At 39.6% G+C, this 13429-nt stretch overlaps 1 protein-coding gene across 1 annotated transcript in view; it reads left to right on the forward strand.

Annotated features, from left to right (window-relative positions):
- The window catches only part of furinb (furin (paired basic amino acid cleaving enzyme) b), a 215994-nt gene that overhangs the window by 181909 nt on the left and 20656 nt on the right, over nt 1-13429 (forward strand). The window contains 3 exon segments of the mRNA XM_014125103.2: nt 2961-3133; nt 6777-6989; nt 11317-11417. Of these exon segments, the coding sequence (XP_013980578.2) occupies nt 2961-3133; nt 6777-6989; nt 11317-11417 (487 nt within the window).

The raw sequence follows: 13429 nt of genomic DNA on the forward strand, positions 1-13429 counted from the left end.
TTAGGCTTACCTTTCCACCCATGACAGAGTAGGCCTACCAACACAGAAACATTTAAGCTTTAACTGCTGGCTACTCTTCTTCCGTGGCTTCACCCAATGAGAGAAAGTCACAAGTGATTCCCTAAACCTGTCTGGGTTTAAACATCTTCTATTTTTACAGAAAGTGAACAGCTTAATCAATTGATAGTGACAGAATTAAATTACTTCCCAAGCAAAGTCAGCCTCTGAATGTCAAAGAAACGAAACAATGATATACCCATATGCATTGGAGTCACGTCTTTCCTGGGTATTTTGCAGCTTGTTTCTAGCATAAAGCATCGTGGACTAGCGTTGTTATATATCACGTTATATAATCGGATTTGTTAAATTTTAAGAAGGACATTCAACAAGCACAGCACTTACACAAATTACTGATGATTGGCTGAGAGAAATTGATCATTGATGATTGGCTGAGAAAAAATTTCTTCAAAATCTGAAGCTAACAAGAGGTAGGCCTGAGCTTTTTGCCATTTTCTTTAAGAAAAGGTAGACCTATGGCATACCCTCTCAAACCCTCTCAATTTGAGTCCTGGTTTTAACTTAACAGCCCTTCACTGACTTAGAGGTAGGCTTTTTAAAGAGTGCATGGTGGGTGGTTGAATTGACTGAAAAATCTATGTATATAGCAGCCTATGACCTAATTTTGTCTGTCAAACAGGTAGCCTCTTATTTCTTATTAATCTCTTATTTCTTATTAACCTCTTATTTCTTAAATAGGAAGAAATAGTCTCCACGACAAAGCCCTTTTGTTCTTAATGAAGTCTAACTAAAATGAAGACGGTTTAAATGAATTATGCCTACTCGGATTTGCCTACTTTCAGCACCATGAGCTGTCCATTTCCGATTGATTGTGCCATGGCTGCTGCTTCAAGTTTCAGCACCACAATGTAAGTTACTCGAATCTGGCTAATTGTGAGGTCAATAACTGTGATAAATACATCATGGGCAAGAATTATATTATTTTTTATAAAAATCTATGATATGGTCCCCCCTTTTCTGCCATAACAGCCTCCACTCTTCTGGGAAGGCTTTCCACTAGACTTGCTTCCATTCAGCCACAAGAGCATTAGTGAGGTTGGGCACTGATGTTGGGCGATAAGGCCTGGCTCGCAGTCGGTGTTCCAATTCATTCCAAAGGTGTTCGATGGGGTTGAGGTCAGGAATATGTGCTCGCCAGTCAAGTTCTTCCACAAACCATTTCTGTATGGACATCACTTTGTGCACGGGACCTCACTTTGTGCACGGGGGCATTGTCATTATGAAACAGGAAAGAGCCTTCTGCAAACTGTTGCCATAAAGTTGGAAGCACAAAATTGTTAACATTTCCCTTCAATGGAACTTAGGGGCCTAGCACAAACTATGAAAAACAGCCCCAGACCATTATTCCTCCTCCACCAAACTTTACGGTTGGCACTATGCATTGGGGCAGGTATCATTCTCCTGCTATCTGCCAAACCCAGATTTGTCCGTCGGACTGCCAGATGGTGAAGCGTGATTCATCACTCCAGAGAACGCGTTTCCACTGCTCCAGAGACCAATGGTGGCGAGCTTTACACCACTCCAGCCGACGATTGTCATTGCGCTTGGGGATCTTAGGCTTGTGTGCAGCTGCTCGGTCATGGAAACCCATTTTATGAAGCTCCAGACGAACAGTTCTTGTGCTGAATTTGCTTCCAGGGGCAGTTTGGAACCCGGTAGTGAGTGTTGCAACCAAGGACAGATGATTTTTACGCGCTATGCGCTTCAGCACTCGGTGGTCCTGTTCTGTGAGCTTGTGTGGCCTACCACTTCGTGGCTGAGCCATTGTTGCTCGTAGACATTTCCACTTCACAATAACAGCACTTACAGTTGACCGGGGCAGCTCTAGCAGGGCAGAAATTTGACCGAACGGACTTGTTGGAAAGGTGGCATCCTATGACGGTGACACATTGAAAGTCACTGAGCTCTTCAGTAAGGCCATTCTACTGCCAATGTTTGTCTATGGAGATTGCATGGCTGTGTGCTAGATTTTATACATGTGTCAGCAATGGGTGTGGCTGAAATAGCCGAATCCATTCATTTGAAGGGTGTCCACATACTTTTGTATATATAGTGTTTCAAAGTTGGCCTCTAGTCCTCTTTCTCATCTTCATGCTCTCCTTCTCAAACTGAACAGAACATAGCCTATAGGCTAGTCTGTGCTTAAGATTTTGGACTAGGCCTAATCAAAAATAATTTTCAGAAGAAACCTTTGACTCTCCTCCTGAACTGCCACCGTAGCCCTGCTCAGCACAGCAAAACATTTTAGATCAGCAAGAGCAGAGGAGGCCGGGGCTCAGGGTTGGTATATCCATTGCAGTGTGTAATGCAGCCTAGTTTTATTTACACCATCCCAGCAGCTATTTTAGAAATATAACTTTGCTCTGTGCTTCTCTGAGCATGCACTTCGTAGGTTGTAGTCAATAGGCTATGGATCATTTTTTAGAGACCACATTAAATAGCCTATAGGCGCAATTGATATTGCGTGCCCAGCGGAGAATCAGAGATGAGGGGCGGCACACATCGATATATAGCCTAATAAACAACTAATTCTAAAACACTGAGAAATATTGAAATTTCATACATTACAAATTACATGACCCTCCCCTTGACTAGATTTAAAAAATACTCAAATCTCCCCTTGACTGAAATGGAAAAATCATAACCCTCCCACATTTTCCTCCAGGTAACCGTTCTGTACATTTTGATCCGTTCCCTGCTGCTTCTCCTCTCATGCTGTCTCTCTCTCTCTGTCACCTTCACCTTTTTCTCCCTTTCTGTCTCACCCTGCTTGTATTATTTAGTTTATTTCCCCTCTGCATTCACCCCTCACTCTTTCTATCTCTCCATCTGTGTACTGACCTTGTGTGTGTGCGTGCGTGTGTGCGTGTGTGTGTGTTCAGGTGTGCGTATGCTGGACGGGGAGGTGACAGACATGGTGGAGGCCCACTCCCTCAGCCTGAACTCACAGCACATCCACATCTACAGCGCCAGCTGGGGCCCAGAGGATGACGGGAAGACGGTAGACGGCCCCGCCAAGCTAGCCAAGGAGGCCTTCCTCCGAGGAGTCACTGAGGTCAGTCATTACTGGAGCAAACATGGTTCATGATACATACCTACCAGATGTTGTTTCTAAGAAACACACATAGAAAGGATAGGATAGGATCAACTGTATTGTCCCAGAGGGGAAACTAGTCTTGGACTCACCGTACTGCTGTATCAAATTCTACGTTATACACACATACTCACAAATTATCTTAGAAGATGATTAGGTTTTCCATTATGATATCCAGTATAAAGTGTTTCTAAAGTAAAACTCTGACAAGTGATGCAACCGCCATACTTGATCTAGAGCGTGTTCTGGCCTGGAGCACCAGCAGGAATTACTGTCATGTCACGCCAGAACTGTAACTATTCACCACTGTCTTATTTGATGGGTTTACTGAGAGTATATGTTATTGGCTTAGCAGAGAGCACGCTGTAGACATGACATGATAGTTACACCTGGTACTCCAGGCCAGAACACCCAATACAATATCCATGTCATACACATCATACACATCTCGTAGAACCACATACAATCCCCTCGCCTAGTTTCTTCCCCTGCCCTCTGAGTCCGAGCAGGCCCATTGGGTTTGATGGAGTGAGCCCCAGATGGATTGGACAAATCATCTGAGGTTAACGAGACCATTCCTCATGTGTCAGCATGGGACATTAACAGAAACCCATTAATACAATGGTGGAATGACAAATGGGAGAGAAGAAATGGGAGAGAAATTGCTGACGCAGAGTTGGATTTAGACAGGAGGGGAATAGAGCAGGGGTTCTCAAAGTGGGGTCCATGGCCAGATATCAAAATATAACAAATCTTTAATGAATATTACTAACAACAACAGATTAAACACATTTTGGCCAAGGGATCTATGGAATAAGTTTAGAGGTTGTAAAACAATACAATGTAATATTATTAATCTATCATTTATGTTCTTAACTCTGGGCAACATGGGTCTGGGATGCTCACAGGGATATTGGTATTCACAGTAGTCTACCAATTATAAATATTTCAACTCAATACTTCTTGTATTCCCCATTTTTTTAATGCACTGTCATTTAAGCTTTAAAACTGCAAAGTTTTCTTTCCACCTCATGGCAAAATGTGTAGAATTGCAGTACATATTTTTTAAAGCTGTAACATAAAAAAAAATCTCTCTGCCCCTTGACAAAATGTGAGGAATTGCAGGAAATTAGCTTGAAGACTGCAAAATGTTCCCTGCAGGGCCTGAGACTTGGTTCGTCCGGCCATGCACTTGCCAAAGTTATAGTAGAACTCCTTGTATGCTATTTTTTTATCTCACTCAAGTTGTGTTCTGATTATGAGGGGGTCCCTGATGAATTTGCTATCACAAAAAGGGTCCCCGGTCCCAAAAGGTTTGAGAACCCCTGGAATAGCAAATAGCCATCTTTGTAAAAATGTGGGAGAGGGAGTTTTAATGGAAGACATATGATTCATATAGCATAAATCGCATATCTAACACTAGTTTAATGGCAGGTTGATGCTTATTGTTATGAGTCTTAGATAGGCCGCTGCAAAGCCATACTTTGCTATATTGTAAAACTTCATGGGAAAAAAAGTGTACTTTTTGTTGCTAATTTGAAGTTATGGTTAGACATTAGGGTTAGCAGTGTGGTTAAGGTCAGGGTTAAGTTTAAAATCAGGTTTTGAATTTGTGGTTGTGCCACCTAGTGACCACTCTGCAGAGCTGCCTCCAGTACAATTTGATGAAAAACGCTAACCTGCAGGATAATAGAGCGATGGAAAGTAAATAAATGCCTGCAGCAAAACAGGACATTATCAATTTTACTGAAAAAAATCCCGGAAAGATTAGGAATACCTGTTGATTTAGTCCTTAAGAAAACAAGCAATGCATCAGTGGTGAGAATAAAATAGGGATTGTGAGGGCTGTTGGTCTTTTAAATGCCCATCCAGCAGTGAGCAGGAGAGTCCCACTGAGTCATGCTGGGGCAAACCCTCCACAGAGGACAGTGATTAGGAAATAACATTCTCACAGCACTACTTTAAATCCGTAAAGACTGTGGCTGCATTCCCTAAGCAGTGTTGTGTATGTGTGCATGTGCTTGTGTGAGATATGATTTGTTTTGTTCATGTCGCTGGCACTCACACACCCATCTCCACTGCTTCTCATCTCAGTCTCAGCTGGAGTTGAGGCACAATGCAGTGTGAGGTAGAGTATGTGCCTATCTAGCCCCTCTATCCCTCCCTTCATCTCGCTCTCTCCCCTGCTCTTTTATGCAACCTCTTTCACATTTTCAATCAATCCCTCTATTTCTCCATATCTGTCCAACTGTGCCACTCTGCTCATATCCTTTTCATTATTGTATGTTGTCTTTCTCCACCTCGTTTTCTCTCTCTCCCTATCTCCTTTCTCTCTCCCTCACCCTCTCCCTCCAAAGAATATCTTCTCCTCAGTATATCCTCAGTATACCTCCTCTCATATTTGGTTATGAAAAGAAAAAAAAGCTTCAAAGTGTATCTTTATTGAGATATGCTTACCGCCTGTTGTGATGGAAAGGCCCAATTAATCTGTTTCATTTAGTTGTGACTAATGGCATCTTTATGGAGATGAAAGATGGAGAGGAGGTGGATATAAGTGTATTCAGTAGATAATATTATACTGTATCATGATGCCGCTCCTCCCAGTACAATGATGCCCTCATTTATCTGTCTAACAAATCACAGTCAACTAACTGTGTACATTCAGTAATAAAGTGATTATTTTTATTAACTGGCTTTTCCACAGCAGTAAATAACCTGCCATTGTTTATGAATTACAGTGCATCCGGAAAGTATTCAGACCCCTAGACTTTTTCCACATTTTGTTTCATTACAGCCTTATTCTAAAATTGATTAAATTACACACAATACCCCATAATGACAAATCAAAAACAGGTTTTTAGAAATGTTTGCAAATGTATAAAATAAAAAACAGAATTACCTTACAGTGAGGGAAAAAAGTATTTGATCCCCTGCTGATTTTGTACGTTTGCCCACTGACAAAGAAATGATCAGTCTATAATTTTAATGGTAGGTTTATTTGAACAGTGAGAGACAGAATAACAACAACAAAAATCCAGAAAAAAACGCATGTCAAAAATGTTATAAATTGATTTGCATTTTAATGTGTGAAATAAGTATTTGACCCCTCTGCAAAACATGACTTAGTACTTGGTGGAAAAACCCTTGTTGGCAATCACAGAGGTCAGATGTTTCTTGTAGTTGGCCACACTGTAATGTAACAAAATGTAGAAAAAGTCAAGGGGTCTTAATACTTTCCAAATGCACTGTATGCCAGCAGCAGTACAGTGTTTGTCAGTAGAAATGCAATAACATACAGTATCATAGGGAGGGAAGGGATGTCAAGGCTTTTACGGAATGGGGGAAACATCCTTGTCTGGTGCAATATTTCATACTATCAGTCTCTCAACCGGAAACTCACACAAATGCATCCACGCATGCACACGCACACACAAAAACTCCATCTCTATCCATCTCTCCACATACACACACTTGAATGTGTGGGTGTGCTATCTATGCCTGTGTGTACTGTATATTTGTCTAAATATATGTATGTGTGTTATCTGTGCTTGTGTGTGTTCTAGATGCCTGTGTGTCATCCTTGCCTATATGTGTACATTTCCAGGGCCGAGGCGGGCTGGGCTCCATCTTTGTGTGGGCATCGGGGAATGGTGGTCGTGAGAAGGACAGCTGTAACTGTGACGGCTACACCAACAGCATCTACACCCTATCCATCAGCAGCACCACCCAGTACGGCATGGTACCCTGGTACAGCGAGGCCTGCTCCTCCACCCTCGCCACCACCTTCAGCTCTGGGAACCCCAACGAGAAACAGATAGTGAGTAATAGTAATAATAAAAATAATAATAATAATAATAATTTGGTGAGTGCTTAAATTTATCCATTGGAAATGTGTTTTGCATATCCGAACTCCCCCTGAGACACCCCGATAAACACACACACACACACAGACCTACCTTCACCCTCACCATGTACTTCAGCTTTGGCAGCCACAACAAGAAACAGATAGTAAGTACCACTGATACACATACACACTCCCACCTTCACACCTACACTCGCCACATATTTTCAGCTCTGGAAACCCCAATGAGAAACAGATCGTGAGGCATCATTAGCAATCCCTCGAGGTCCAGGAGGATCTCTTCATCACACACAACAAAGCACAAAAGCACAACATAAAACAGTCTCCTAATAATTTGGAATAATGATCCACCCACACACCCACAGTAACGGCAACCTTAACCAGAAACCTTTAGCAAGTACCTCTGATACACAAACACATACACACATACATACACCTCTAGCATCACTAAAACCCACATCAGAGGAAACCTCATAGAAACAGATTGACACTGGCACACAAACACACTCATACCTACAGCAGAGTAAACCTCCACGTGAAACAGACATTGATTCATACCAAACTAATGGCCTAAACTCACCGAAGGCGAGCATGTGTATTATTTATTTTAGAATGCATTGTTTTGAATTATAATGACCCAACTGAAGCAGGGCGGGCGGGTTGTCCGCTTTGATGCCTCGCTCAATTAGAGCGTGTCTCTATTTTTGTGTTTTATCGCTGCTACTGTAGTCACACAAAACAATAGAAATCATGTTATCATTCACTTTCTTTCGAGCTCATATGAATTGGAAGAGGTAGCGGAGTCAATCACCACCTTCCGGAGACACCTGAAACCCCACCTCTTCAAGGAATACCTGGGATAGGATAAAGTAATCCTTCTAACCCCCCCCTTAAAAGATTTAGATGCACTATTGTAAAGTGGTTGTTCCACTGGATATTATAGGTGAATGCACCAATTTGTAAGTCGCTCTGGATAAGAGCGTCTGCTAAATATCTAAAATGTAAAATGTAAAATGTAGGTAGTTAAGGGTTGAGGCTTTAGCATACATGCTAAATTAGACCAATTCATCCACTTATCAGATCTAATTTTATTGGTCACATACACATGTTTAGCAGATGTTATTGCGGGTGTAGCGAAATGCTTATGGAAACACATCACTATCAGCAAAGATGATTGGAGATATGGACTATCCTGCTAGCATACAGTCACTGCTCTGCCTGTCCCGTCCTTTCCACCCGCCTCGCTCTGCTTGCTCCGCCCACCCGCTTCTGGTGAGTTTTTAGCTTAATAGTGACTAATATACTGACAAACAGTCCAAGAAACACCACATTTCCTCTAAGCTATTTGTCAATATAGGGACCACAACTAACTTAAACAGTCCTGCAACTCAACGCTTTCTCCACTTTCCTCCCAAACACACCAGAGGGCTGCTGCAGGTGAATAAACATACACCTCTCAGTCTGGCTGTGTCACTGATTAACTCTGCCTCTGACAAGTGACACAACACTCTAAACTACGCCTCTGCTCTGCCCCCCTTTTTTTCCTCCTCTCCTCTCTCACAACTTTCCTTCCATTTTCCTCTTTTCCACCACCTTTTGGTCCTTCCTAGGACGACACTCCATTTAGTATAATATGTTACGTTTCGTATGGTTACGAAAAAACTAACTTAAGCGAAAGGCAAGAAAAAAATTGGGTGGTTGGGAGCTTTTCTGCTACATATACATACATTTTACATACATGATACTTTTATATACAGCAATCACATAACAATAATACATTACCGAACATCAGCTCTTTAATGCCACCCCTCAGCCACACTCAGCCCATCCCACCTATCACCATAGACCTCCCTCGTTTGGTTTCCATGTGCCATATATTTTTCAGTTGTGCTGTGATGTTTTACATACATTTTTAACCTTTCAAATCGTATAGTATCCACAGATTGTGAACTAAAGATGAAAACCTTTCCTACAAGTATTATTAGATAAAATCACCCAACACTGCTATTTGTAAAGTTAATTTTAAGTGGATGCTGTGATTTTTTTAACCATTCCTGAACCTGTGACCAGAAACAAGCTACATGGGGCAATACCAGAATAAATTATCTAGTGATTCTGTCTCTTCGCAGCAAAATCTACAGAGATGAGATTGTTGAACGCCCCATATATATAGCATCCTGTTGGTGGCAAGAATTTTGTATAATAATTTAAGTTGAAAAACTCAAGTGTTGCTTTTTTGTATCAGTTCATAAACCATGTGCCATGGAATCGGTACATCGAAAATCTCTTCCCATTTATTTTGCCACCTGTACTGTGCAGCTGTCAAAACAATTGTCCTCAAATTAAACTGGTATATTTTTATATTTATGCCAATTCTTTTCATACAATTTGTATCTTTAATATATGGCAGACAAACAAGTTCCCTACCTTCTTCCACTTGCATCCTCCATTTCTGTGGTAATGCTGTAATTAATTGGTTCAAAGTCTGGATTGAGCAGACATTAACATATATTTTCAATAGCTGCATATGTGACATAACGCCATCGTTTCTATTCATAATATCATTAATAAATATAATAAAATGTTCACACACAAAAACCCATAAAGGATGTTTTATTATTAATCAGTATATTTGAGTTTAACCATAATATTTGTTGTAATATTTGTTCTATCTTTTCTGGAGGATAAAACTGAAATTGTAACCAGATTTGTATGGCTTGTTTAAGAAAGGGCGATGCTTTAAATAAAATTTAATTTTCAATTAGTCAGAAATGAGAAGTTGTAATCTGTATAAAGGCAAAAAGGCCAGTTTTGAACAAAGTATGAGCCTTTCTTAATAATCTACAGGAGAACCATTTTGGGTTTAAGTATAACTTATGTATGAGTGAAGCTTTTAGTGAGTGAGATGATTACATTTTTAATATTTAATCATTCTTTCCCACCAAACTGGTATTCATTATATAAATAGGCACGTTTAATTTTATCTGGCTTAGCATTCCAAATAAAATGAAATATTTTTGCTCATATGATTTAAAAGACGAGTTGTCTGGAGTAGGCAGCGTAAGTAAACTGTGATAGGACCAAAGAGTTAATCAATGTGATTTATCCATAAATAGACAAGTGTCTACCTCTCCATGGTTTCAGAATCTTAGCTATTTTTGCTAATTTTCTATTGAAATTGATTGTGATAAGTTCATTTATATTTTTTGAGATATGAATACCAAGTATGTCTACTTCACCATCCGCCCATTTTATTGGTAAACTACAAGGTAGTGTAAACACTGTGTCTTTTAACGATCCCAATACGTAATATGGTACAATACACTTGTAATAATTAGGTATTTGTTGAGAGAGGCAAGAAAAGTGATCAAGATCTTCAATGAGACTGTGCAGGGATCCAGATTGTGGACTTAAGAAAAAACTTGAGTCATCATCTTACATTGACACTTTTGTTTTTATCTCCTGGATTTTTAACCCCTTGATGTTCTTGTTGGGTCTAATTTTAATAGCTAGCATTTCAATGGCCATAATAAATAGATAGGGAGACAATGGACAACCTTGTTTTACTCCTCTTAAAAGCTCAATACTTTCTGAGAAGTAACCATTATTTACTATTTTACACCTGGGGTTGCTGTACATAACTTTAACCGATTTGTTTAAGAGATTCACCAAAATTAAAATAATCCAGGCATTTATATATAAATTCTAGTCGTACTTTATCAAATGCCTTTTCAAAATCTGCTATGAAAACCAGGCCTGGTATCTTTGATGTTTCAACTACTTAGCATGTTAGCTAACCCTTCCACTAACCTTAACCCTTTTAGCTAACCCTAACCTTAAACCTTTTAGCTAACCCTAACTTTAACCCTTTGACCTAACTCCTAAACTTAACCGTAACCGTAACCCCAACTCCTAGCCTAGCTAACTAGTTAACGTTAGCCACCTAGCTATAATTCATAACATATCATATGTTTTGCAAATTCATAACATATTGTACGTTTTGCAATTCCGTAACATATTTTGTAATATATCATGTGAAATGGGTGATGGACATCCACAAATGAATACAACCACACAAAACTTGTGTGTCTGAGATTTACATACAGAATAATATGAAATGCTCTGAGACCAGATTGCCTAGGCAGAAGTCACCCAATGACAAAATCCTTACTTGAGATCCACATACTCAAACTTCTTTTGCATAGATAAATAAAGCATGAGTTGTTTAACTTGCATCTCTATATAACTGATGTTGTTTCCTCTCGTCTCTCTCTTCTCCTAGGTGACTACAGACCTGAGACAGAAGTGTACAGACTCCCACACGGGGACGTCAGCCTCAGCCCCCCTGGCTGCTGGGATCATCGCACTGGCTCTGGAAGCCAAGTGAGTTATTTCTGTTACACTCTAATATCTCCGTTAACCTGCCATCTCTCACACTAGAATATCTCTGTTAAACTGTCATCTCTCTCTCTACAACATCTCTATTCAATTCGTCTCTCAATAGAATATAGTCTCTCAATATCATAAGACAACCGACCGGAAAAGAGTAGTGTGTGGTGGAAGGTGAGTCTGGCATGGATCAGCTCTGTAGACTAAACTCTTTAAAAAAAAGATGCTAAGTACAACCATATAGGATTCTTCGGTTAGTCCCCATAGGGAACCCTTTTTGGTGCTAGTTAGAATCCTTTGCAGATTGTAGAGTCTAGAGCCCAACCAATATGGGATTTCTGAGTCCGATAATGATACCGATTTTAGGGAGGCAAAAGTCACCAATTACTGATATATAGATAGTCAAATCGATCTATGGTAGTGGATAAGAAAGCAGAAGTGTAGGTTTTTTAACAAAATATTAAAATTAACATTATTTAAGAATATTTTATTTGTAGTTTACATAATAACCACCAAAAAGCAACTATATTCTCTATAAATACAAAACAATTGTTCAGTGTACCTTCTTAGGTTTGTGAAGATGTATCTATCTATGGCTGTGGATAAGAATGCAGAAGTGTTTGTGCTGAAGCGCTACAAGCACACTAATAAACAAGGGGCTGAATGAATTAAACTTAGTCTCAAAGTAAATCTGAAACTGCACTGTTCACAAGTTCACAAACTTTGCTGTGAAATGCAGTAACGTGCAGTTCGTCATGTCATCACTAGATGTCAGCATTTGTATTGAGTATATTCACTACAGTGCTTTACAACAGTCAAAGGTCATGTAAAGAAACATTTTATGGCAACCTTGCAATGAGAGGGGTCATCACTAGTTACCACAGCCACAAAGTCAGAAGGCCCGCCTACTTGACCAATCAGATGAGGGAGTGTGATAACGCATATGCGGGGAGACGAGAGACATGCATTTATTTTATGTAGTGATCCATCAATGATTTGGTTATTTATTAGCTATGATAAAACTAACCATTCTAAATGCAAAGGGGTAATCAGATGTCTTATTCAAATTCAGCTTGCGAGCTTATCATGATGTTTGCCCTTACTCATAGTTACTTGTCTTAACCCAAAATAGGTTTACTCCAATAGCTGCATTGTTTTTAAAATGGCATGTAGACAAACAAATTGACACATCTTGAATTTGTATTTTATTTTCAAAATCCACAATTTAAACATACAGAGTTTCACAGAAATTCCCATTTGATTTTGGGATAATTTAAGATGAAAACTTCAACCTTGTTACTTTATTTGGCACTTAGGCACTTTATTTACCTTAACATACCCTTGCAGTCCGCCAGTTTCCATCTCTGTACAAAAGCATGGTCTTCAAGCTATGGAAGATGGCAAAACATTGAATAATAATAATAATGATTATTATTATTATTATTATTGATTTGCACTTTTCAAGACCCACAAAGCTCTTTAGAGTGTAAGGGGAAACTCCCCACCCTTACCCCACTTACATACAAAAAAAACAGCTTTACATTTTTGTTTTCTACAAACATTTTGTTACACATTATTCATACAGTTTACATACTTTTTTACGGTCATTCAACTTGTAATTCCAAATTGGAAGCTCTGGCATCTTTCTAGAGCTCTGACTTTCTGACATGAAGATCACTGACATCATGATTTGACCTCGTTTTTTTCCAAGTTTCTAGTTGTCTTGAAAGCACCAATACTCTTGCAATAAGTGCCTTGGGATCTTTAGTGACCACAGAGTTGGAACACCCGTTTAAAGCCCCATCTTCTTCAAGTACTTAACACTTAAACATCATTAAAATGCAATGAATGTTGTAAAAGTGTTTGGTATAAATTATAGTGATTTGTCTTTGAACTTACTGGCTTGTTCTTGTTCATTTCAGCAACATATTTTTCTTTGGCTTTTGATTTTCTGTCTTTCCCTGGTGGCATTCATACGTCTTTGTGCCCACAACTTGAAAGTGAAC

The sequence above is a fragment of the Salmo salar genome, chromosome ssa10 (assembly GCF_905237065.1).
Source record: "Salmo salar chromosome ssa10, Ssal_v3.1, whole genome shotgun sequence".
NCBI classification, from domain to species: Eukaryota; Metazoa; Chordata; class Actinopteri; order Salmoniformes; family Salmonidae; genus Salmo; species Salmo salar.